The sequence below is a fragment of the Macaca nemestrina genome, chromosome X (genome assembly GCF_043159975.1).
Source record: "Macaca nemestrina isolate mMacNem1 chromosome X, mMacNem.hap1, whole genome shotgun sequence".
Classification (NCBI taxonomy): Eukaryota; Metazoa; Chordata; class Mammalia; order Primates; family Cercopithecidae; genus Macaca; species Macaca nemestrina.
The window spans coordinates 68004403-68030492 of NC_092145.1; the positions used below are offsets into that span (position 1 = coordinate 68004403).

General features: G+C 35.1%; 1 protein-coding gene across 7 annotated transcripts in view; it reads right to left on the reverse strand.

The window, feature by feature from the left end:
* The window catches only part of LOC105488007 (dachshund family transcription factor 2), a 692336-nt gene that overhangs the window by 118294 nt on the left and 547952 nt on the right, over positions 1–26090 (reverse strand). For all 7 annotated transcript variants that reach the window (XM_071088393.1, XM_071088394.1, XM_071088389.1 and 4 more), the window contains one exon: positions 6703–6875. In XM_071088393.1, coding sequence (XP_070944494.1) covers positions 6703–6875 — 173 coding nt within the window. The remainder of the gene's footprint in view (positions 1–6702; positions 6876–26090) is intronic.

Consider the following 26090-nt stretch of genomic DNA (forward strand, 5'->3'; position numbering starts at 1 on the left):
AAACTCCCATTTTCTGGAGAGGAATTGAAGCCAGCTGCATAAATTTGCATAAGTAATGAGGAGCCAAGTGCTAATCACCAAGACAAAGGGGAAAATGCCTCCAGGCCAAGTAAGAGAGCTTCCCATCACAGGCTTGGATGCCTACCAGGGGGAATTGGTTTCCTGGGCAGGGTTCAGGGCCCCCCTGCTGTGTGCAGCCTAGGGACTTGGTGCCCTTTGTCCCAGCTGCTCGGCTAAAAGGGGCCAATATACAGCTCAGGTAATTGTTTCAGGGGGTGCAAACCCCAAGCCCTGGTGGTTTCCATGTGGTGTTAGGCCTGCAGGTGTGCAGAAGACAAGAATTGAGGTTCAGGGACCTCTGCCTAGATTTCAGAGGATGTATGGAAACCCTTGGATATCCAGCAGAAGTTTGCTGTGGAGACACAGTCCACAAGGAGAACCTCTGCTAGGGCAGTACAGAAGGAAAATGGAGCATGTGAGCCTCCACACGGAGTCCCCACTGGGACACTGCCTAGTGGAACATTGAGAAGAGGGCCACTGTCTTCCAGACCATGGAATGCTAGATCCACCAACAGCTTTCATCGTGTGCCTGGAAAAGCCACAGACACTCAACACCATCTTGTGAAGGCAGTCGGGAGGGGGCTGTACCCTGTGAAGCCACAGGGGCAGAGCTGCCCAAGGCCATGGGAGGCCACCTTTTGCATCAGCATGACCTGGATGTGAGACATGGAGTCAAAGAATATTATTAGGGAACTTTAAGGTTTAACGACTGCCCTGTTGGATTGCAGACTTGCATAGGGTCTGTGTCTCCTTTGTTTTGGCAGAATTTCTCCCATTTGGAATGGCTGTATTTACCCAATGCCTGTCCCTCATTGTATTTAGGAAGTAACTAACTTGCTTTTGATTTTAGAGACTCATAGGCAAAAGGAAATTGCCTTGAGTCCTTTCTCAGATGAAACTTTGGACTTCGACTTTTGGGTTAATGCTGGGATGCATTAAGATTTGGGGAGACTAGGCCAAGCGCAGTGGCTCAGGGCTGTAACTCCAGCACTTTGGGAGGCCAAGGCGGGCGGATCACAAGATCAGGAGATCAAGACCATCCCGGATAACATGGTGAAACCCCGTCTCTACTAAAAATACAAAAAATTAGCCGGGCGTGGTGGCGGGCGCCTGTAGTCCCAGCTACTTGGGAGGCTGAGGCAGGAGAATGACATGAACCTGGGAGGCGGAGCTTGCAGTGAGCCAAGATCGCATCACTGCACTCCAGCCTGGGCAACAGATCGAAACTCCATCTCAAAAAAAAAAAAAAAAGATTTGCGGGGACTACTGAAAGGGTATGATTGTGTTTGGAAATGTGAGGACATGAGATTTTGGAGGGGGCATAGGTGGAATGATATGATTTGCCTCTGTGTCCCCACCAAAATCTCACCTCGAATTGTTATAACCCCCACATGTCAAGGGCAGGACCAGGTAGAGGTAATTGAATCATGGGGGGTGGTTTCCTCCATGCTGTTATTGTGAAAGAGTGAGTCTCATGAGATCTGATGATTTTATAAATGTCTGGCATTTCCCCTGTTGGCAGTCATTCTTTCTCCTGCTGCCATGTGAAGAGTTGCCTCCTGCCATGGTTGTAAGTTTTCCTGAGGCATCCCCAGCCATGTGGAGCTGTGAGTCAATTAAACATCTTTTTTAAATAAATTACCCAGTCTCAGGTATTTCTTCATAGCAGCTTGAGAATGAACCAATATACCCCAGCCAGAGCAATCACGCAAAATAAACAAATAAAAGGCATCCAAACAGAAAAGGGGAAGTCAAATTTTCCCAGTTCACTGAAGACATGACCTACATCTAGAAAGCCTCAGTCTCCACCAAATATCTTTTGAATTTGAGAAATTAATTTAGTAAAGTGTGAAGATCCCTTTACAAAAATTGGTAGCATTTCTACATACCAATAATGATCCAGCAGATAATCAAATAAAGACGGCAATCCCATTTACAACAGCTAGTAAAGAATAAACTAAGAATAATTTTAGCCAAAGAGGTAAAAGATATCTACAAGGAAAACTACAAAACACTGGTGAAAGTAATTGTAGATGCCAAAAACAAATGGAAAAATATCCCTTGCTCTTGGATTAAAAAAACTAACATCATTAAAATTACCATACTATTCAAAGCAATCTACAGATTTAATGCAATCCCTTAAAAAAATCATTTTTCACAGAAATAGAAAATACTATCCTCAAAATCATATGGAACTAAAAAGGAGCCCGAATAGCCAAATAAATACTAAGCAAAAAGAATAAGGCTGGAGGCATCTCATTACTGACTTCAAATTATACTATAAGGCTACAGTAACCAAAGCAGCATGGTACTGATTATAAAAATAGACACATATATCAAGGGAACAAAATAGGGAACACAGAAATAAAGCCAGGTACTCAGAGCCAACTCTTTTGTGACAAAATCAACAGGAATATACACTGGGGAAATGACATCCTTTTCAACAAATGGTGCTGGGAAAATTTGACTGTCATACACAGAAGAATGAAATTGGACCATTATCTTTCAGCAAATTCAAAAGTCAACTCAAGATGGATTAAACCCTTAAATGAAAGACATGAAATTATAAAAGTACTGTAAAAATACCTAAGGAAAATTATCCTGGACATTGGTCTAGGCAAAATATTTATGAATAAGATGTAAAAAGCATAGGCAATAAAAACAAAAATAGACAAATGGGACTTAATTAAACTAAAAATCTTCTGCACAGCAAAAGAAATAATCAAGATTGAACAGGCAACCTACAGAATGGGAGATAATATTTGCAAATAATGCATGTGACAGGGGATTAGTAAACAGAATTTAGAAGGGACTTAAACAACTCAAAATGAAAACTCCAAATAATCCCAGTACAAAGTGGGCAAAGGACATGAATAAACATACAAATGACTAACGGGCATATGAAAATGCTCAACGTCACTAATCATCAGAGATACGCAAATTAAAACCACAATGGGATATCATTTTACATGAGTCAGAATGGCTATTTTTCAAAAGACAAGAAATAACAAATGTTTGTGAGGATTTTTAAAAAGATAAAAAATAACAAATGTTTGTGAGGAGAAAACGTAATGCTTATACACTGTTGGTAGAAATGTAAATTAGTACATTCACTATGACAGTAGGGAGATTTCTCAAGGAACTATAAATAGAACTGCCATTCAATCCAACAATCCCACTATTGGGTATCTACCCAAAGGAAAATAACTCACTATATCAAAAAGATATCTACACTCATATGTTTATCGTAGTACTATTCACAACAGCAATGATATGGGATCAACCTAAGTGTCTGTCAACAGATGATATGATAAAGAAAAACTGCAAGATATATATATATGCATATATATATCTTGCATATATATATGAATATATATCTTGCACATTTTTAGGATCATAGTATTCCATTTATATATATATATATATATATATATATATATATATATATATATTCCAAATAGTATTCATATATATATATATAATATATATATTATATATTAAAAAAGGCACATATCACCGCCACTGCTCCCAGGTTTGCTTTTTAATATAATTTCGCCATTTGTTTTTGTTGTCATATTTTCTTAATAGCCATACAGTTTCAAAATCATGGGAAATTTATCCTAACAGGCATATTTGCCTAACAGGCAAATTTATCCTACATTTCATGGGTAATTTTCTTCTCAAAGACAACTCTAAGTTTACACTCCGATCAAATATTTTAATAACAGAGCTCTCATTAGTTAGGATAGACTAACCCATTATCAAATTCCTATCTATCTATCTACATAGATAGATAGATAGATAGATAGATAGATAGATAGATAGATAGACAGACAGATAGGTAGATAGATACAATATATATATACACGTATATATATATATATAAATGGAATACTATTTAGCCATAAGAAAGAATGAAATTTGTCTTTTGCAGCAACATGGATGAAAATGGAGGCCATTATCTTAAGCATAACAAGTCAGACACAGAAAGACAAATACCATATGTTCTCACTTATAAGTGGGAACTAAATAATGTGTACACAGGAGTGTAAAGTATGGAATGATAGACAATGGAAAGGTGAGGGGATGGAATAGGGTGCATGATGAGAGATTACTCACTGGGTACAATGTACATTATTTGGGTAATGGATACCCAAAAAGCCCTTCTTCCACCACCGTGCAATCTATGCATATGACAAAATATATTTCTCATAGATTTGTACAGAAATAGAAATTTTTATCAGCGTGTTTTAATTAAATATATCTATCTTAACTTACTTTAGTCAAAATAACGACATGAAAGTAGATACATTTCTCTTTAGCATAAAATGGTTTCTATTTATTTGTGTATTTGGCAGGACATAAATAAGCATGTGATCTAATTTCACCTGTTAAAAAGTTGTATAAAATTGTTTGTGACAATGCCAACTTTCTTTTTTAAAAGGTTGCATATGAAATAGACTAATAAACCCTAAACAAAATGTCAGTTATATTGCTGTAATAGGTAAAAAAAAAAACAAAAAAAAACACAAAAACAAAACAAAACAAAAAAAACAATATTTGGATTAAGAAGATAATTATCTTTTCCATTTCCAGGACCATAATTATGAACCACATTTCCATGTGCCTCTTGACACAAATTATTCACAAAGCTAACTGAAGTCTCAAACATTCAAACGAAATACAGCTAATTAAATGTGGTACTTATGAAAACCAACCAATGTACTTTTGAAGAGTCATAAGCATGCCTCTATTAAGAGTACTCTTCCATCATTCCAAAGCCAGTATGACAATACAATTACTTTGAAGTGCTTTTGTTTGTTTGTTTTAGAGAAGGAGCCTCACAATGTTGCCCGGGCTGATCTTGAACCCCTGGTTTCAAGTGATCTTCCTCTCTTTAGGCTCCTAAGTAGCTGGGACTACAGGCACATGTCACTGCCACTGCTCCCAGGTTTGTTAATATAATTTCACAATTTGTTTGTGTTGTCATATTTTCTTAATAGCCATCCAGTTTCAAAATCATGGGAAATTTATCCCACATTTCATGGGTAATTTTCTTCTCAAAGACAACCCTAAGTCCAAGTTTACACTCCCGTCAAATATTTTAATAACAGAGCTCCCATTAGCTAGGATAGACTAACTCATTATCAACCACAAGCTTTATTTTTACCTTTAATTTTTTTTATTGATTCAGGGGTACAAGTGCAGTTTTGTTGCCAGGGTATTTGTGTAGTGGTGAAGTCTGCAACCAGCCTCTACAGGAAGCATACTTCCAGTTGGTGTTATAAATATATAGATGAAGCTTTATAAAAATGATCAATTTTTCTGTTCCTTTCTTACAAAGGTTATGCTTACAATTTTCTTCAGTGCTTTAGAAGGCTCCCAAATTACAAGCTAATTTTAAAATGAAACAAGTATGTTCAAAATGTCACATTTCCTCTGCCTTCATTTCTTTCACCTCCATGCCTATCTATTATAATCATATCAATATTGCAAGGCTCAGTTGAAATCCATTAACTATAATACCTTCCCAGATCCCTGCCTCCTCTCTTCTAAAAGGTAGGTATAATCACTCCTTCCTCTAAATTCCTGTAATACTTGGTGGTTCTCTTATGTTATCCACCATAGTCTGTCTTGTTGGTTATAAGTTAAGTGGGTACTTGTTTGTCTCACATTTATGTTTGGGAGCTCCTGAAAGTCAAGGTGTATATCGTACTTATAAATTTCCCATATTGCTCAATTCCCTGACATGTAATTATTAAGGGTGTAATATTTGTTGAGTAAGTGGAGGAATAAAAGAGGGAATCAATGGGTTTCTGTGATTAACTAAAATCTTGGGATACTATGTACCCGTATATCACCTCTTCACAAGAAGAAAAAGCATTCAAAAGCCTAGTTCATATGACAATTGAAAAGAGAGCAGAAAAGCCATATCCCAAACTAAGAGGAAAAAGAAGGGGTAGCTACAAAATATCCTTTGTGTTTCATTATCCCATGCCCATAAACTTGAAAAAAAAGTATTCTAACATCATAACATTAATGCAATAAGTTATCATAAATAGTGTTAATGTTTTGCAGGTCTTTACATATATTTTACTCATATTATCTCTGGACAGCCCATGAAATAAGCAGCATAGATTATTAACTATGACCTTCATTTTACAGTTGAGGAAACATGTTCAGGAGGGCTGTCATGCCCAAGTTCATTCAGCTAAGTTGCAAATCAGAATTGGAACCCAAAACTGTCTGACTATAAGTCCTGTATGGTATATCATACCTCATAACTGTCCCTGAAACTCCAAAAAGATGCACAGTGTTTACTTTGTTTCACCCCAGCAATGGGAGTGGTTTTTGCACACTCTTCTACTCTGTCATTAGTCTGCCCATGCCTCCCACACACTGTGCACATGACTGCAAGACAGGAAACAGAATTAAAAGTGAGATCTGTGGCCATGGAATGAAAACAAACAAACAACAACAAACCTGGAAGGCCTAGTCACAAACTAAGTCCATCAATACTGTATGCTAACTAACTGAATCAATGAGCTGAGTGACTACTGAAGATCCAGTGGGATTGTTAATATTTTATCTAAATTTGCATGTAATTGACACCTTTGTCCTTTTCTAAATCATGATTCTTACCTTTATAACAGAGGTACCAGCTCTGGAGAGTGGACTGTGAATCTGTGCTGCAGCAGCCATGTTGGCAATAGTATTGAGATGGTTCATCTGATTCATTGCCATGGCAACTGATGCAGGAGGTAAGCTGACTGGAAGTAGGGGATGAGGCATCATCATAAATGGCAGATCCAGTCCTAAAAGAGACAGTGCATATTAAACTTGTTACATTATGATTATCTGAAATAGTTTGTTAAAAAGTATCTGAATTCATTCTTAGTTTTCTTATAAAAACAATTTTTATTATATGCTAGTGTCACCTTGTGCCATTAATAGCACCTGTGGTATTTTATATTGTTTAATAATTTTAAAAATCTTCCTGTATCCACATGTTTAATTATAAATATGCTTTGTTCTTGCTTTTACTCCCCAAATATTGATAAGATGCAAAATTTTTACCCATAAAACAAACACAAATCTTTAAGCCAAACATCATTGCATTTCAAAAAATAAGAACTTTCTTCTTAATCATTATAACCATTTTGTAACATCATAACAATAATGCATTGATGTGTTGATAGTTGACAGCTTTATAATTTCTTTAAGAGACTTAACAGAGGTGCTGGTAAGGCAGGATGTAGATTCTCTAAGCTTCAGAACTATAGAAGAAAACAGACTCGAAGTATGTTATACCCTTTTAGATATAAATCTCTAAAATGAATGCTTATATTAATAGCTTTAATTTAAAGTCTTTGTGAATAAATAATAACTCTCCTATCAAAATATCAACCTATTTTCCAGTTTAATAAGAAATACTTAATAACAAATATTATTGAGTCATTTCAGGAATTTCATTTTTTTTTCTTATGCAAGTTGAAATAATTTTCACACATTTGAAATATCTGAAAGAACATCTCTCAATTATTATCCACATTCAACTTCTGGTAGCCACAGGTATGCCATCATGTAAAAGGTAACATTAAAATCATTGTCTACTTATCCCTTAATAGGCTGAAATTTGTAGGAGGAAAGGAGTTTGAGCACAGTCTACTAAAATTTAGTTTAGCTTTATGGATGTGAATGTGACTGTGAGCAAATCATAGCACTTATTATAAACAATTACCTCTACAGTAATCTTGCCTAATTTTTGACAGAAGCCCAGAAATCAGTAGTCTTTAACGGATGTTCTAAAACATCCCTGTCTATAATTTTTCTAAATTATCACAGACTACAGAAATTCTATGGTGGACAGCATTCACGTTGATTCTGCACACAAGTATTAAGTATTAATAATGTCCTTTTTTTTCTCTTGGTAATCGCTTCACATTTCCTTGCTTCCCTTATCACAACAGAAAAAGAACATCAGCGAATCTATAGAAAGTATATTAAAAAGCTCCCTAAATCTCATTCCTCAAACCAAAGTGGCAGTAATACAAACACTTAAAACACACATTTTTAGGACAAAGATTTTCTTGCATTCTATGGCTTCATTTTCTTAACAGTGTGTTTCACAGAGTAGTTTTTAATTTTAATAAAGTCCAATTTTAATGGGAGCTAGAAGGAAGAAGCAGTGTTAAATTACTTGAGGTCCATCTCCTGATTTCACTTATAATGGTTGATCTAAAACTGTTAACAAGAAAGTACAAAGGCAGCACAAGCAGTGGAATACATTTCCAGGTAGGTAAGGTCTCATACAACACTCAAGTGATCATCACAATGAAAGCAATTCCTCAGTAAAGAAAACATTAGCCACCAGTGTTTCTGATAAAGATAGTCACAAAATGCACTGTTACCAGAATTACACAAGGATAAAACCTAACCTAGAAACTTAAATTCTGTGTGGAACTCAGGAAAGAAAACATTCTCTGTACTCCCTATCTGACTCTATATCCCAGAGTCAGAAACTATTTTAAACTTTTCTCCTATCCGTGTTCACTTACAGCTCACTATCTCTAAATCCTTTTTAGGAACAACCTTCTAAACCAAACTTTCGAGCTCTGAAATATTTTTGTTGCCATTATTAATTTATCAATGAAGCCTCAAAACAACTCTTACAATATTGAATTCAAAGTGGCCTTTTCCACTCACTTGTGATTATTTTTACTTTTTAATAGTTAAAAATTTTATTATACATTGACAAATTACAATTGCATATAGTTATGGAATACAAAGTGATCCTATTATATATATGTGTACACACACATATATACACATATACATATACACACACACAATGTGGGATAACTAAATAACGCTAATTAATATATCTATCGCCTCAAACACTTGTCATTCTGGAGAACATTATGCTAAGCAAAATAAGCCAGGCACAGAAAGACAAATGCTGTGTAATCTCATTTGTATGTGCAACTCACTCCCTTTAAAACTAAAAGCATATTTTCAGTTAGCCTTCTAAAATTACTTAGGTACATATGCATTTTTATCATATAGCTTATGCTATAATGATATTTTATAATATATATTAAACTAATCACTGTTTATCTTTCTCCTGAAACCTTCACATTATGTTCAACATAATAACGACAATCAATGACCTAAGTAGGTTTCTATATAAGGCTATCATTTACCGCAAGCCCAAGGTAATTATACAATTCAGTCCTTCTTTGTGTACACTGCTTCAGTCACAAATTGATCAAACTTAGATGAAAAGTAGCCATCAGTGCTCCTATTTACTATTCAAATGCTCAAATAAGCTTTTGTTCAACTTACAGTTCCCTTAACAGTGTAATAATCTTTCCTCATTCTCCAGAGATTTTCAGTATCACCTAGGCACCATCTGGCAATAATAGGAAATATGCCTACTTAAAGTCCAATTGAAATGCAAACTAAATGCAAACTACAAAAAGAATTTAACAGCCCATTGGCAGTTTTAAAATCTAATTCATCAAACATTTCAAATGACCATGAAAGGCTTAAAACTCATATTTTGAAATCATGACCTGCAATAACTGTCAATTGACTGTAATGCCCTAGACTTTACCCCAAGCTAGTACTTACATTACAGGCCAATATAACAGTGACCACACATGAGTTCTCCATGCCAAGCTTATGCAAATACTGAATTATGAAAGTCAAACTTTTTCTGAAACTGAACACATATAATTAAAAACCATCAGTAGTACACACCACACCTGCAATCTGGCTCACTTAGTCACATGCTAGATATACAGGTAGCCTTTTAATAGCATGGTAATAAAGACAAATCTTTTTAAAAAATCACCAAAATGGGTTATCTCTTTTCCTATTGACTTCACAGACATTATGCAAGTTACTATAAGAATAATTCTTCTTTTTAATTTAAATTTTTTAAATTATTTATTTATTTATTTATTTTTAAAAATATGACAGATTCTCGCTCTGTCATCCAGGCTGGAGTGCAGTGGCATGATCTCGGCTCACTGCAACCTCTGCCTCCTGGGCTCAAGCGATTCTCCTTCCTCAGCCTCCCAAGTAGCTGGCATTACAGGCATGTGCCACCACGCCCAGCTAATTTTTGTATTTTTAGTACAGATGGAGTTTCACCATGTTGGCCAAGCTGGTCTCGAACTCCTGACCTCAAGTGATCGGCCCACCTCGGTCTCACAAAGTGCTGGGATTCCAGCAGTGAGCCACAGAGTCAGGCCTGTAAGAATAATTTCTAATGCATCTTGGTATTTCAGCAGCTCCTACAATTCTTATATAAGTGCATAGCACCACCTCCTTCTAGCTATGAAAGGTAAAAACTTTAGTAATCCTCTGTCTATCTAAATCTCACATTGATTTGATTTCTAAGTCACGTTGACTTCTGTAATATTTTGCCATTTCTACGGTGACTACCAGGCATTAATCCCTTGATAGAAGTACCCTATCTTCCCAATCTGTCTTCCTGTGGTTTTTCATTTGCCTTTCCACTCCCTTTTTAAGACTTCCAGTGACCACTTACTGCTACCAGAATAAAATACAAGCATTTTTATTTCATCCAAAATTACCTTTCTGGTTGTAATGTTTCATTATATTCCTCTCTGTATGCTGTACTCTAGCCCCACTGGACTATTTACATCTACAGTTTGAATTCATGTTAGCCTTCACTCATGTTAATGCTTCTCTCTGGAATCTGCCTTCCTAACCCAATTGATTTGCCTATGTAAATACCCCTTCCCTTTAAAAAATAAATAGACTAGTTTTAGAGCAGTCTTAGATTAATAAAACACATTAGCAGAAGTTACAGAGAATTTTCTTATACCTCCACTCTGCCATCACACAGTTGGTCCTCATATTAATATCGTGTAATAATCTGTTGTATCTCTACATTTGAAAAATCAATATTGATGTATTAACCACAGTCCATAGTTTATAGCAGAGGTCACTTGTTTTATCCCTCCCCCCAACCTCTGGCAATCACTGATCTTTTTAGGCTCTATAGATTTGCCTTTACCCGAATGCTAGCTAGTTAGAATCACACACTATTTAGCCTTTTCAGACTGATTTGTTTCACTTAGCAATTTGCACTTAAGGTTCACCCAAGTCTTTTCAAGGTTTGATAGCTCATTTGTATTTATTGCTAAATATGTTTCCATAGTACATATATACCACAGTTGGTTTATGCATTCACCTATTAAGGCATATCTTGGTTGTTTCTAATTTTTAGCAATTATGAATAAAGTTACTATATACTTTGGTGTATAGGTTTTTGTGTGAACTTAAGTTCTTCATTGATTTGTATAAATATAGGACTATGTTTACTTTAGTTTAAAAAATGCCCAAAATGTCTTCCAAAGTCATTATAGTATTTTGCATTTCCATGAACAACAAACGGAAAGTTCCTGTTGCTCCAAATCTTTGTGTGCAATTGAAGTTGACAATTTTGGATGTTAGCTATTTCCACAGGTGTTTATGGGTATCTCCTAGTTGTTTTAATTTGCAATTCCCTAGTGACATGTTATATTCAACATGTTTTCATATGCTTATTATCCATCTGTGTCTTAATTAATGAGATGTCTGTTTAGGTCTTTTGTCCACTTTTTAATTTGGTTGCTTATTTCTTATTGTTGAGATTAAAGTTTCTTTGTATATCTATCAGTCCTTTATCATATATGAGTTGTGCAAAGACTTTTCCTATTCTTTTGTTTGTCTTTTCATTCTCTTAACAGTGGGCTTCATGGAACGGTTTTTAAGTTTAATGAAATCCAACTTATTAGTTTATTTTAAGGTTTATGGTCTTGATATTGTATCTAAAATCTCATTGCCAAACCCAAGATCACCCAGCTTTTCTCTGATGTTATCTGCTAATAGATTCAGAGTTTTGCAATTGCAATTTACATTTAGGCCTATGATGCTCTTGAGTTAATTTTTGTAAAGAACAGATGGTCTGTCTGTGTCTAGGTTCATTCTTTGCATGTGATATCCCAGTTGTTCCACTGTAATTTGTAGAAAAATGCTATGATCTTTCTATTGAATTGCCTTTGCTCCTCCATCAAATACCAATTGACTATATTTGTGTGAATCTATTTCTAGGCTCTCTATTCTGTTCTATTAACATTAATCTATTTGTCAGTTCTTTTGTCAAAATCACACTATCACGATTACTGTAACTTTATAGTAAATAATGAAGTATGGTAGTGTCAGTCCACTGCATTTTTTTTTGTTCAATACTTTCCTGGCTATTTTGGGTTCTTTTAATTTCCATATAAATGTTGGAATCACTATGTGAGTATCCACAAAACAATTTCCTTGGATTTTGATTGGGAATATATTAAATCTATAGATTAAGTTGGGAAGAACTGCTGTTCTAACGATATTGAGTCTTCCTATCCATGAACATAGGATACCTCTCCATTTATTTATATATTCCCGGATTTTTTCATCAGAGTTCTGTAGTAGTCATTCTAGTAATCTTATATCTATATCTATCTATCTATCTATCTATCTATCTAGCTAGCTAGCTAGCCTAGCTAGCTATGTTTATACTTAAGTACTTCAATTATTGCTGCTAATTTAAACAATTTTGTGTTTTTATTTGTATAAATTTAAGAGGTACAAGTGCAGTTTTGTTACATGGATACATTGTGTAGTGGTGAAGTCTAGACTTCCACTTATAAGTTTTTGACTTTCTGTTTCAGAGTTATTTCACTTAAGATGTGTTTTTAACTTCAAATTGCAACTGTTCATTGTTGGTATACAAGAAAGCAGTTGATTTTTTACATTAATTTTGTACCTGCAACCTTACTATAATCTCTTATCAGTTCTATGAGACTTTTTTGTAAAATCTTTTTAAATTTTACACAGATAATCATGTCATCTTTGAACCAATACGATTTTTTCTTCCCTAATTTGTATAAATTTTTGTTTCATTTTCTTGTCATTTTTCACTATCTAAGGCCTCCAGTACAATGATGAATAGAAGTGATAAGAGGGAACATCCTTCCCTTATTTTCAATCTTAGGGGAAAAGCACCTAGTTTTTCACCATTGAGTAAGATGTCAGCAGTAGGTTTTTGTAGATGTTCTTTAACAAGTTGAGGCAGTTCTCCTCTATTCCTATTTTTTTCTAAGAGTTTTTATTATGAATGTGTATTGTATTTTCTCAAAAACTTTTTCTGCATCTACTTTTAGTATCATATTATTTTTTTTCTCTAGCCTACTGATGTTACAGATTACATCAACTGATTTTCCAATGTTGAGCTACCTTTACACACGTGGAATAAATTCCACTTGGTAATGGTGTGTAATTTTTTGTTTCGTTTAGTTTTGTTTTTTTGAGACAGAGTCTCACTCTATCACCAGGCTGGAGTGCAGTGGTGCGATCTCGGCTCATTGCAACCTCTGTATCCCTGGTTCAAGTGATTCTCCTGCTTCAGCCTCCCTAGTAGCTGAGACTACAGGCACACACCACTGCACATAGCTAATTTTTGTACTTTTAGTAGAGACGGGGTTTCACCATGTTGGCCAGGATGGTCTTGATCTTTTGACCTCATGATTCGCCTGCCTCAGCCTCCCAAAGTGCTGGGATTACAGGCATTGGCCAACGTGCCCGGCCGGTGTGTAATTTTTCCTATACATTGTTAACTTTAATGTACTATTTTGTTTTCAGGATTTTTGCATTATGTTCATCAGAGACACTGGTGTATAGTTTCCCTTTCTTACATTGTCTTTCTCTGATATTTTGGTATTTGGTTAATTTTGATCTCATAGAATGAGGTAGAAAGTATTCCCACTGCTTTTATCTTCTGGAAGGTATTGCAGATAATTGGTATATTTTCTTCTTTAAATGTTTGGTAGACTTTACCTTTGAACCCATTTGAACATGGTGCTTTCTGTTGTGGAAGGGTTTTAATTATAGATTCTATTTCTGTAATAAGTATAGGCTTTTTCAGATTATTTGTTGCTTCTTGTGTGAGTATTGGTAGATTGTAGTTTATAAAAAATTAGCTAATTTCTTCCAAGTTATCAAATTTGTGGATATAGAGTTGTTGAGTATTGCTATATTATCATTTTAATGTCATAGTATAAATAGTGATGGCCTCTATTTTCTGATAATAGTAATTTGCATCTTCTCTCTTTTTGTTAGTTAGTCTGCCTAGGGGTTTATGAATTTCATTTGTCTTGTCAATGAACCAGCTTTTGGTTTCATTGATTTTCTCTGTTGATATTCTGTTTTGAATTTCATTCATTTCTATTCTAATAATTATTATTTATTTTCTTCTGCTTTAGATTTTTTATCTTTTTATTTTCCTAAAGTGGTAGCTTTGATTACTGATTTTATCTCTTTATCCTTTTTAATATATTAATTAATTCAATGCTATTTATTTCCCTCTAAGCACTGCTTTTGCTACATCCTATGAATTTTGATAAATTATATTTTCATTGTCATTTGCTTTAAAATACTTTTGAATTTTTCTTGGGGGTTCTTTTTTTGACTTGTGTGGTATTTATAAGTGTACTGTTTAATCTCTAAGTATTTTTTTATTTTACAGCTGTCTTTCTGTTATTGGCTTCTCGTTTAATTCCATTATGACTGAGGGTATACTTTGATTTCTATTCTCTTAAATGTGTTAAAGTGTATTTTATGGACCAGAATATGTCCTATCTTGGTGAATGTTCCACATGAATTTAAGAGGAATTTAAAATTTTTATTAAAATTTTTAATGTTTTAAAAATCAAACCGTTAAAACTTTTAATGTTCTTTAGTGTTTGCCTTAGAGTTTTCAATATATATTTACAATTAGTCTTATTCCATTTACAAATACCACTATACTACTTCAGGGGTAGTACAAATGCCTTATAACAGAGTATTCTCAGTTCTCAATTCCTCCTTTCAGTCCTTTATAACATTGCTGTCACTTATTTCACTCATCCACAAGTATAATGACCCAATACATTCTTTTTAAAATTACTTTTTCTTGTTATTGTTCGTATTTCAATAGCTTTGCGTGTACAAGTAACTTTTGGTTAAATGGATGAATTGCATAGTGTGAAATCTGAGATTTTAGTGCACCTGTAGCCTGAGAAGTGTACACTGTGCCCATAATGTAGTTTTTTTGGTCCCTCACCCAGCTCCCACACTCCTCCCTTCTGATTCTGCAACGTCCATGTACCACTCTGTATTTCTTTGCATACACATACCTTAAATCCCACTTATAAGTGAGAATATACAACACTTGGTTTTCTGCTCCTGAGTTACTTCACTTAGAATAATGACCTTCAGCTCCATCCAAATGACTGCAAAAGATATTAATTTCTTCTTTTTGTGGCTGAGTTGTATTCCATGGTGTATACATATAACACTTTATTTTTATCTACTCATCTGTTGAGGAACACTTAGGTTGATTCCATATGTTTACAATTGTGAATTGTGCTACGGTAAGCATACAAGTGCAGGTGTCTTTCTGATATAATGATTTCTTTTCCTTTGGATAGACACAGAGTAGAGGGATTGCTGGATTGAATGGCAGATCTACTTTTAGTTCTTTGAGAAATCGCCATATGGTTTTCTATAGGGGCTGTACTAAATTACATTCCCATCAACAGTGTCCCGTCAACAGTGTCTAAAAGGAACAGTGCTCCTTTTTCATTACATCCAGGCCAGCATCTATATATTTTTTTAAATGTTTAATAATATCCATTCCGGCAGGGGTAAGGTAGCATCTCATTGTGGTTTCAATTTGCATTTTCCTATTGATTAGGGATGTTGAGCATTTTCTCTTGGCCATTTGTATATCTTTTTTTCTTATTTCTTATTTCCACAAGTTTTTGGACAACAGGTGACATTTGGTTACACGATTAAGTTCTTTTTTGGTAATTTCTGAGATTTGGGTGCACCCATCAACTAAGCAGTATACACTGGACCCAATTTATAGTCTTTTATCCCTCTCCCACCTGCTATATTATCCCCCGAGTCCCCAAAGTCCATTGTATAATTCTTATGCCTTTGCATCCTCATAGCTTACCTCCCACCTTTGAGTGGGAACACACAATGTTTGGTTTTCCATTCCTGAGTTACTTCACTTAGAAGAATAATCTCCTGTTCCATCTAGGCTGCTGTGGATGCAATTAATTTGTTCCTTTATATGGCTGAGTAGTATTCCATTATATATATCACATATATATCATACATACAATTTCTTTATCCACTTGTTGATTGATGAGTATTTGGGCTGGTTCCATATTTTTGCAATTGTGAATTGTGGCTATAAAAGTGCGTGTTTTTTTTTTGTGTGTGTGTAATTACTTCTTTTCCTCTGGATACATACCCAGTAGCAGGATTGCTGGATCAAATGGTAGTTCTACTTTTAGTTCTTTAAGGAATCTCCACACTGTTTTCCATAGTGGTTGTACTAGTTTACATTCCCACCAGCAATGTAGAAGTGTTCCGTTTTCACTGCATCCACACCAACATCTGTTATGTTTTGATTTATTGATTATGGCCATTCTTGCAGGAGTAAGGTGATATCACACTGTGGTTTTGATTTGCATTTCCTGTATATCTTCTTTTGATAAGTGTCTACTAATGTCACTTGCCCACATTTTTGATGTTATTGTTTTTGTCTTGTTGATTTCTTTGAGTTCTTTGTAGATTCTGGATATTAGTCCTTTGTTAGATGCAGAGTTTGCAAGCATTTTCTGCCATTCTGTGAATTGGCTGTTACTCTGAAGATTATTACTTTTGCTGTGCAGTAGCTTTTTTTTGTTTTGTTTAATGAGGCCCCATTTATTTATTTATTTTTATTATATCTGCTTTTTGGGTCTTAATCACAAATTCTTTGTCTAGACCAATGTTTAGAAGAGTTTTTTCTAGGTTTTCTTCTAGAATTTTTATTAATCGAGGTCTTAGATTTAAGTCTTTAATCCATCTCTAGTTTATTTTTGTATATGGTGAAAGACAGGGATCTAGTTTCATTCTTCTATATATGGTTATCCAATTTTCCAAGCACCATTTGTTGAATAGGGTGTCCTTTCCCCAATTTATGCTTTTGGATGCTTTGTCAAAGATCAGCTTTATTTCTGGATTCTCTATTCTGTTCCATTTGTCTATATGTCTATATTCATATAAGTACCATTCTGTTTTGGTTTTGGTTACTATATCCTTGTAGTATAATTAGAAATCCAGCAATGTGATAACTCTCCAGCTTTGTTCATTTTGTTTAAGATTGCTTTGGCTATTTAGGCCAATTTTTTTCTTCCATATGAATTTTATAATAGTTTTTTTATTAATTATTTAAATGAACGGCATTTGTATTTTGATAGAAATTGTAATGAGTCTGTAGATGGCTTTGGGCAGTATGGCCATTTTAACAATACTGATTCTTCCAATCCATGAGCATGGAATGTTTTTCCATTTGTTTGTGTCATCTATTATTTCTTTCAGGAGTGTTTTGTAGTTCTCCTTATAGAGATCTTTCGACTCATTGGTAGATGTATTCCTAGATATTTTACATTTTTGTGACTATTGTAAATGGGATTGCATTCTTGATTTGGCTCTCATTCTTGATTTGAATCTTATTGGTATATAGAAATGCTACAATTTTATGTATGTTGATTTTGTATCCTGAAACAGTACTGAAGTCATTTAACATATCTTGAAATCCTTTGATAGCATCTATAGGACTTTCTACTTATATGATCATATTGCCAGTGAAGATAGATGTTTTAACGTTCTCTTTTCCTATTTGTGTGTCCTTTCTTTCTTTCTCTGGCCTGATTGGTCTGGCTAGGACTTCCAGCACTATGTTGTACAGGAGTGGTAAAAATGGGCAACCTTCTCTTGTTCCAGTTCTTATGGGGATAATGCCACCAGTGTATGCCCTTCCAGTATGATGCTGACTGTTGGTTTGTCATAGATGGCTTTTATAATTTTAATTATGTTCCTTCAATGTCTAATTTGTTGAGGGTTTTTATAATAAAGGAATGTTTGATTTTATTGAATGTTTTTCTGTATTTATTGAGATGATCATATGCTTTAGGTTTTAAATTATGTTTAGGTGGTGAATCACGTTTCTGGACTTGAGTACATTGACCCATCGCTGTATTACTGGGATGAAACCCACTTGATCATGGTGTATTATCTTTTTGATGTGTTGTTGAATTTGGTTTGCTTGTACTTTATTGAGGATTTTTTTCATCTAGGTTCATCAGGGATAGTGGTCTATAGTTATCTTTTTTTGGTTATGTGCTTTCCTTGCTTGGGTAACAAGGTGATGCTGGCTTCATAGAATGAGTTGGAGGGTATTCTCTCTCAATATTTTGGAACAGTTTCAGTAGGATTGGTATCACTTCTTTGAAGGTCCAGTGAATTTGGCTTTAAATCCATCTAGTCCTGGGCTCTTGTTTCTTTGGCAATTTTTAAATTACTGATTCAATCTCACTGCCTATTATTGATCTGTTGAGAATTTCTAGTTCTTCCTGATTCAAGCTAAGAGGTTTGTATGTTTCCAGGAATTCAACCATTTCCTCTAGGTTTTCTAGTTTGTGTGCATAGAGGTGGTCATAGTAGTCTCAAAAAATCTTGAATTTCTGTGGTGTTGGTTGTAATAGCTCCATTTTTATTTCTAAGTGAGCTTATTTGAATCATCTCTCTTATTTTCTTGATTAATCTACCTAATGTTCTATTGATTTTGTATCTTTTCACAGAACTAACTTTTTTTAAATTGATCTTTTTTTCATAGATTTTGTTTCCATTTTATTTAGTTCTGCTCTAATCCTTGTTATTTCTTTTCTTCTGCTAGCTTTGGGTTTGGTTTGGGCTAGTTGCTCTAGTTCCTTGAGATGTGATGTTAGGTTGTTAATTTGTGACCTTTCAGATTTTTCGATGTAAGCGTTTAGTAACATAAACCTTCCTCTTGGCACTGTTTACTTTTTTCTATATTCCAGCTGTTTTAATAACTTGTGTCACTATTATCATTCATTTTGAATACTTTTTAAATTTCCATCTTGATTTTATTGTTAAACCAAAAATCTTTCAAGAGCAGACTGTTTAATTTCCATGCTCTTCTATAGTGTTGAGGGTTCCTTTGGCAGTTGATTTCTAGTTTTATTCCACTGTGGCCTGAGAAGATATTTCATCTAACTTTGATTTTTTAAAAATGTATTGAGACTTTTTTAACTTTTATTTTAGGTTCAGGTGTATATGTGCAGATTTGTTATACAAGTAAACTGTGTGTCATGTGGGTTTGTTGTATAGACTATTTCCTCATACATGTAATAAGCATAGTACCCAATAGTATTTTTTTCTGATCATCTCCCTCCTTCCACCCTGCACCCTCCATTAGGCCCAAGTGTCTGTTATTTTCCTCTTTGTGTCCATGTGTTCTCATGGTTTAGCTTCCACTTTTGAGTGAGAATAAGTAGTATTTGGTTTTCTGTTCCTGCATTAGTTTCTTAGGGTAATGGCCTCCAGCTCCATCCATGCTGCTGCAGAGAACATGACCTAATTCTGTTTTATGGCTGTGTAGTATTCCATGGTGTATATGTACAACACTTCCTTTAACCAATCTACTGTTGATGGGCATTTGGGTTAATTTCATGATGTAGAATTATGTCATCTGCGATTAGGGATAGTTTGACATCCTCTCTTCCTTTTTGGATGCCTTTGATTTCTTTCCCCTGTCTGATTGCTCTGGCCAGGAGTTTCAGTACTATGTTGAATAAGAGTGGTGAGATAAGGAATCCTTGTCTTGTGCTGGTTTTCAAGGGTGATGCTTCCAACTTTTGCCAGTTCAGTGTGATGTTGGCTGTGGGTTTGTCAGAGACGGCTCTTATTATTTTGCGGTAGCTCCTTCAATGCCTAGTTTACTGAGGGTTTTTAACATGACGGGATCTTGAATTTTACCAAAAACCTTTCGTGCATCTATTGAGACAGCCATGTGGTTTTTGTTTTTACTTCTGTTTATATGATGAATCACATGTATTTATTTGCATATGTTGAAACAACCTTGGATGCCAGGGATAAAGCATACTTGATCATAGTGGATTAGCTTTTTATGTGTTGCTCAATTTGGTTTGCTAGTATTTTCTTGAAGATTTTTCCATCTGTGTTCATCAAGGATATTGTCCTGATGACAATACCTTTTTCTTTTTACCTTTTACTGTTTTTGGTGTGCATCTGCAAGGATTTGGTATCAGGATGATCCTGGCCTCATAGAACAAGTTAGAAAGGTCCCTCCTCCTCAATTTTGGGGAATATTTTCTGTATAAATGGTACCAGCCCTTCTTTGTACATCTAATATAATTAAGCTGTGAATCCATCTAGTCCCTGGCTTTTCTTGTTTGGTAGATTTTTTATTATTGCTTCAATTTTGGAACTCATTATTGGTCTGTTCAGATATTCAATTTCTTTTTTGTCCAGTCTTGGGAGGTTGTATATTTTCAGGAATATATCAATTTCTTCTAGATTTTCTAGTTTGTGTGCATAGAGGTATTTATAGTAAGTCTCTGAGAATTTTTTGTATTCTGTGGGTTAGTGGTAATGTCCCCTTTGTCATTTGTAATTGTGTTTGTTTGGATTTTCTGTCTTTTGTGTCTTTATTAGTCTAGCTAGTAATCTATGTATCTTATTAATTTTTTCAAAGAACAAAATCATGGATTCCTTTATTTTTTTTTACTGTGGTTAGATCAAAAAAGAAAAAAGAGCATTACATAATAATAAAGGGTTTAATTCACCAAGAAGACCTAACTACCCTAAATAAATATGCACCCAACAGAGGAGCACCCAGATCCATAAAGCAAGTTCTTAGAGAACTATGATGAAATTTGGATTTACACACAATAATAGTGAGAGACTTCAACATTACACTGACAGTATTGGACAAATCACCAAAGCATAAAATAACAAAGATATTCAAGACCTGAACTCACAATTGACCAAATGGGCCTAATACACATTTACAGAACTCTCCAACCAAAGACAATAGAATGCACATTCTTCTCATCTGCACATGGCACATACTCTAAAATTGATCACATAATCAAATATTTAAAAACTCAGAAAATTGGGAAAAAAATAAATCATACTAAAATCTACCACATAATCAAACATAAAACAATCTTCAGCAAATTGAAAAAAGTGAAATTATACCAGCCACACTTGGACAGCACAATAGTAAAAATAGAAATCAATACTAACAAATTCAATCATATAATTACATGGAAATTACACAACATGCTCCCAAATGACTTTTGGGTAAATAGTAAAATTAAGGCAGAAATCAAGAAATTCTTTGAGACTAATGAGACCAAAGATAGTACATATGACAATCTTTGGGACACAGCTAAGTCAGTGTTAGTATTGAAGTTTATAGCATTATATGCCTACACCAAATAGTTAGAAGGATCTCAAATTAACAACCTATTCTCACAACTAGAGAAACTGGAGAAGCATGAGCAAACCAACCCCAAACATATCAGAAGACAAAAAATAATCAAAATCTGAACTGAACTGAAAGAAATTGTACATGTTTTTTGGCCTATCATATGGGCTGATATGGTTTGGCTCTGTGTCCCCATCCAAATCTCATCTTGAATTGTATTCCCATAATTCCCATGTGTTTTGGGAGGGACCCAGTGGGAGATAACTGAATCATGGGAGAGGTTTCTCCCATACTCTTCTCATGGTAGTGAATAAGTCTCACGAGATCTGATGGTTTTATAAGGAGAAACCCCTTTACTTGGTTCTCATTCTCTCTCTTGCCATCACCATGTAAGAAGTGCCTTTTGCCTTCCACCATGATTGTGAGGCCTCCCTTACCACGTGGAAGTGTAAGTCCATTAAATCTCCTTCTTTTGTAAATTGTCCAGCCTTGGGTATATCTTTATCAGCAGCGTGAAAATGGACTAATCCATGGTCTATTGTAGAGAATGTGCCACATGCCGATGAGAAGAATGTAAATTCTGCATTTATTGGATAAAGTGCTCTGTAAATACTTTTAGGTCGGTTTGTTCTAGCATTCAGTTTAAGTCCTTGTTTGCTTTCTGCTTTGATGCTATGTCTAGTTCTGTCAGTGGAGTGTTGAAGACGCTCACTATGATTGTGCTGCTGTCTACCTCTTTTCCTAGGTCTAGTAGTAACTGTTTTATTAATCTGGGAGTTTCAGAGTTAGGTGCAGGTATATTCAGGAATGTAATATCTTCTTGTTGGATGTATCCTTTTATCAATATATTAATATAATGACCTTCTTTGTCTTTTCTTCACTGCTTTTGCTTTACAGTCTGTTTTAGCTGATATAAGAATTGCTCCTCCTGCTTATATTGCTTTTATTATTTGAACAGACCATTATGTGTTAGATTAACTAAGAATTTTTATAAATTGGTTGGGCATGGTGGCTCATGCCTGTATTCCCAGCACTCTGGGAGGCCAAGACAGGCAGGTCTCTTGAGCCCAGAAATTCAAGACCAGCCTATGCAGCGTGGCAAAACCCTGTTTCTACTAAAAAATACAAAGGTTAGTTGGGAGTGGTGGCACATGCCTGTAGTCCCAGCTACTGGGGGGTGGAGGGGGTTAGGAGAGAGGATCTCCTGAGCCTGGGAGGTCAAGGCTGCAGTGAGCCGTGATCACACCACTGCACTCCAGCCTGGGTGACAGAGTGAGACCCTGTAAAAAAACAAACTAACAAAACAAAAAGAAGAAATCAAAAATATTAATTTATCTTAATTTATTCCTCCTCTAGTGCTCTTCCTTTGTTTACATAAATCAAACTTTCCAACGTATATCATTTTCTTTTTTCGTGAAGAGTTTTCAATGTTTCTTGTGATGCAGTTCTACTGGTATGGTAACAAATTACCTCAATTTTTGTTTGAGAAAGTTTTTATTTTTCCTTCACTTTTAAAGGGAAATTTTCCTGGAGACAGAATTCTAGGTTTGTGGGGTTTTAAATATATATTTTTAAATTCTTGTGGGTGGATAGTAAGGGTATACATTTATGGTGTTTTCTTTTTCAACACTCTAAATATTTCATTCCACTCTCTTGCTATTTGCCTGGTTTCTAAAGAGAAGTCCAGTGTAATTATTATCTTTGTTTCTGTGTGAAAATAAAGTTTTTTTCTCTGTCTTCTTTCAAGATTTTCTTTTTGTCATTGGTTTTCTGCAGTTGGAATATGATATGGGTATTTGTAGATTTTGGTATTTATCCTACTTAGTGTTTGCTGAACAATTTGTGATTTGGTGTTTCTCATTAATTTTGGAAAACTCTCAGTCGTTGTTATTTGAAATATGTCTTCTGTTCTTTTATCTTTTTCTTTTCTTTGTCACACAGTTCTTAGATAGTCCATTCTGGTATTTTATTTCTGTCATCATTTCTCTTTTTTCAGCTTGGGAAGTATGTGTTGAAATATCTTCAAGCTTACTGATTCTTTGCTTGACTCTGTGTATTCTATCGATTATTTCATATAAGATATTCTTCATTTTATTGGAGTTCTTTCTTTTATTCCTAGCATTTTCTTTTGATTTTTTCTTAGGGTTTCTGCCTCACTGATTAACTATCCCATGTGTTCTGTATGATGTTCGTTTTTTCCATTCTCTTAGTATATTAGTTTTTTTTTTTTTTTAATTCTCAGTCTGATAATTCTAAAATATCAGCTATGTCTGAATTTGGTTCTGTTGTTTGCTCTGTCTCTTCAGATTGTGTTTTTTGATTTTGTTTATGTTTGCATTTTCTTTTTCGTTTAAAGCCAGAAATGATGTAGTAGGAGAGACTGAAGTAAATGGGCCTTTGGTGATAGGTTTTATGCTGATCTGGCTGGTAGTTAGGCTATCGTAAATGCTTGCTTTACCTGTGGCATTAGTGTCTAAATTTTCCTCTAGTCTTGTTTCTGTCCTCCTTAGTTTTGCTTCTCCCTAGAGAACCTGTCATAACTAGGGTCTGAAAATTGCAGTTCTTTAAGCTGTAATCCCCCTTTGTTATACAGGAGCACTACTGTGGGGATACTTAAATGTGAGAGAAGAAACATTCTGTAATCTTATGATTAGGTCTTAGCCCCTTAGTGAGCCTGTATCCTTGGGCTGTGACTTTCACAAGTAATTTTTAACTCCCGTAAGTCCTTAGGTGAGACAGAAGGCTTAAGGCTGCTGGAACTGTACTGTTCTTTTCCCCTCACATAAAAGTTAGAGAGGGTTGGAGGTTAGTATATCCCTTTCCCCAGGTCAGTTAGGCTCTAGCAACACCAAGTAGTTTAAGCTCTGGTAAAATAGTTTTCTTTGAGGACGGGCCTTCAGGAGAACAGATACTATGAGCATATTTCAAAGTTGTTACTTTTCTTTTCCCCTTGCTAGAAACATGAGGAGAATGTTCTCATATCTTCACCCTGAGAATCTGGTAGGGCTCCTAGAAATAAAACTCATGAAAGTGTAGGGGCCTCATAAACCAGGGCCTCCATGAATTTTTTGTCTCTTGAGCTAGATCTACAGCAAGTCTCCTGCAATTACTCAATTATCTTTTAAATGCTTCTACCAGGATCTAGCTGTGGCTTCTTCTCCTTATGAGCTGTGCTGCCTTTCTCTCTGGTTTCCAGCATGGTGGGGCTCTGTGACCTCAAGCTCTGATGGCTTTAATAAGAGTTGGTGATTCTCAGATTTCTCAGATTGTTTATCTTTTTTCTAGTTGCAAAGATGGGAGTAATGACTTCCAAGCTCTTTATACGTCGGACTAGAGGCCAAAGTCTTCTAAATTACCCTCATTATAACCTGAATCTACCTTAATCAGTCCTTTTTTTAACTTTTCATATCATAATATTTATAACTTTTCTGGCATTCATTTCATTTGCTTTTGTTTAACATTTCATTTTGTATGGGACATTTTATGCTTGAGATTATACCTACTTTAAAGTAACACACCATAACCTATTTTTGTATGCTTAATAACTGACCAATTTCACTAAGATTTGGAACATTATATTAAAATGTCTCAGAATTCCTCTGTTGCCTTAATCCCAAGGTAGCATGGGAGGATAAAAGTGTCAGGGAAGAGAGTAATGAAACCCTATCCTGGATTATCCATTCGTAAGAAAAGTAAAGATATATATAAAAGTAACATACACAAGATCTGCTTTGCTGCAGAAAGACTTGTGAGTCTTTGAAGTCCCTAAAACATCATCTAAACCTGTATTTGTATACATTAGCTATAGCGCGATTGCTAAGTAATACTACTACCTGTGATATATATAGTACTTACTATATGCAACTCACTGTTAACATATTTTACTTTATTATTCTGAGACCTCACAGCAACCTTAAGTGGGTGTATTTTTATCCACAGTCTATATAGTTGTGGATATTAAGACTTAGAAATGTTAGGTGACTTCTCCAACATCTAACAATAATGTAGAATTCAAAACATGTGGCCGGGTGTAGTGGCTCACACCTGTAATCCCAGAACTTTGGGAGTCCAAGGTGGGCAGATCACCTGAGGTCAGGAGTTCAAGACCAGCCTGGCCAGCATGGTGAAACCCCATCTTTACTAAAAATACAAAAAAAAAAAAAAAAAAAAAAAAACTTAGCTGGCTGTGGTGGCAGGTGCCTGTAATCCCAGCTACTTGGGAGGCTGAGGCAGGATAATTGCTTGAACCCAGGAGGCGGGGGTTGCAATGAGCCAAGATCGCTCCATTGCACTCCAGCCTGGGCAACAAGAGCAAAACTCCATTAAAAAAAGGAAAAAAAAAAGAATTCTAAACATGTAGGATTCAAACACAAGTTTATGTGACTTTAGCCAACATTCTTTTTTTTTTTTTTTTTTTTTTTATTTATTTGTTTTTATTGAGATGGAGTGTTGCTCTGTTGCCCAGGCTGGAGTGCAGGGGCATGATCTTGGCTCACTGCAAGCTCTGCCTCCTGGGTTCATGCCATTCTCCTGCCTTCTTAATGACTATACTACATAGCCTCCCATGTACCTCTATTCTGTGTACCTCTACCTTCCACGTACCTCCCATGTGCCC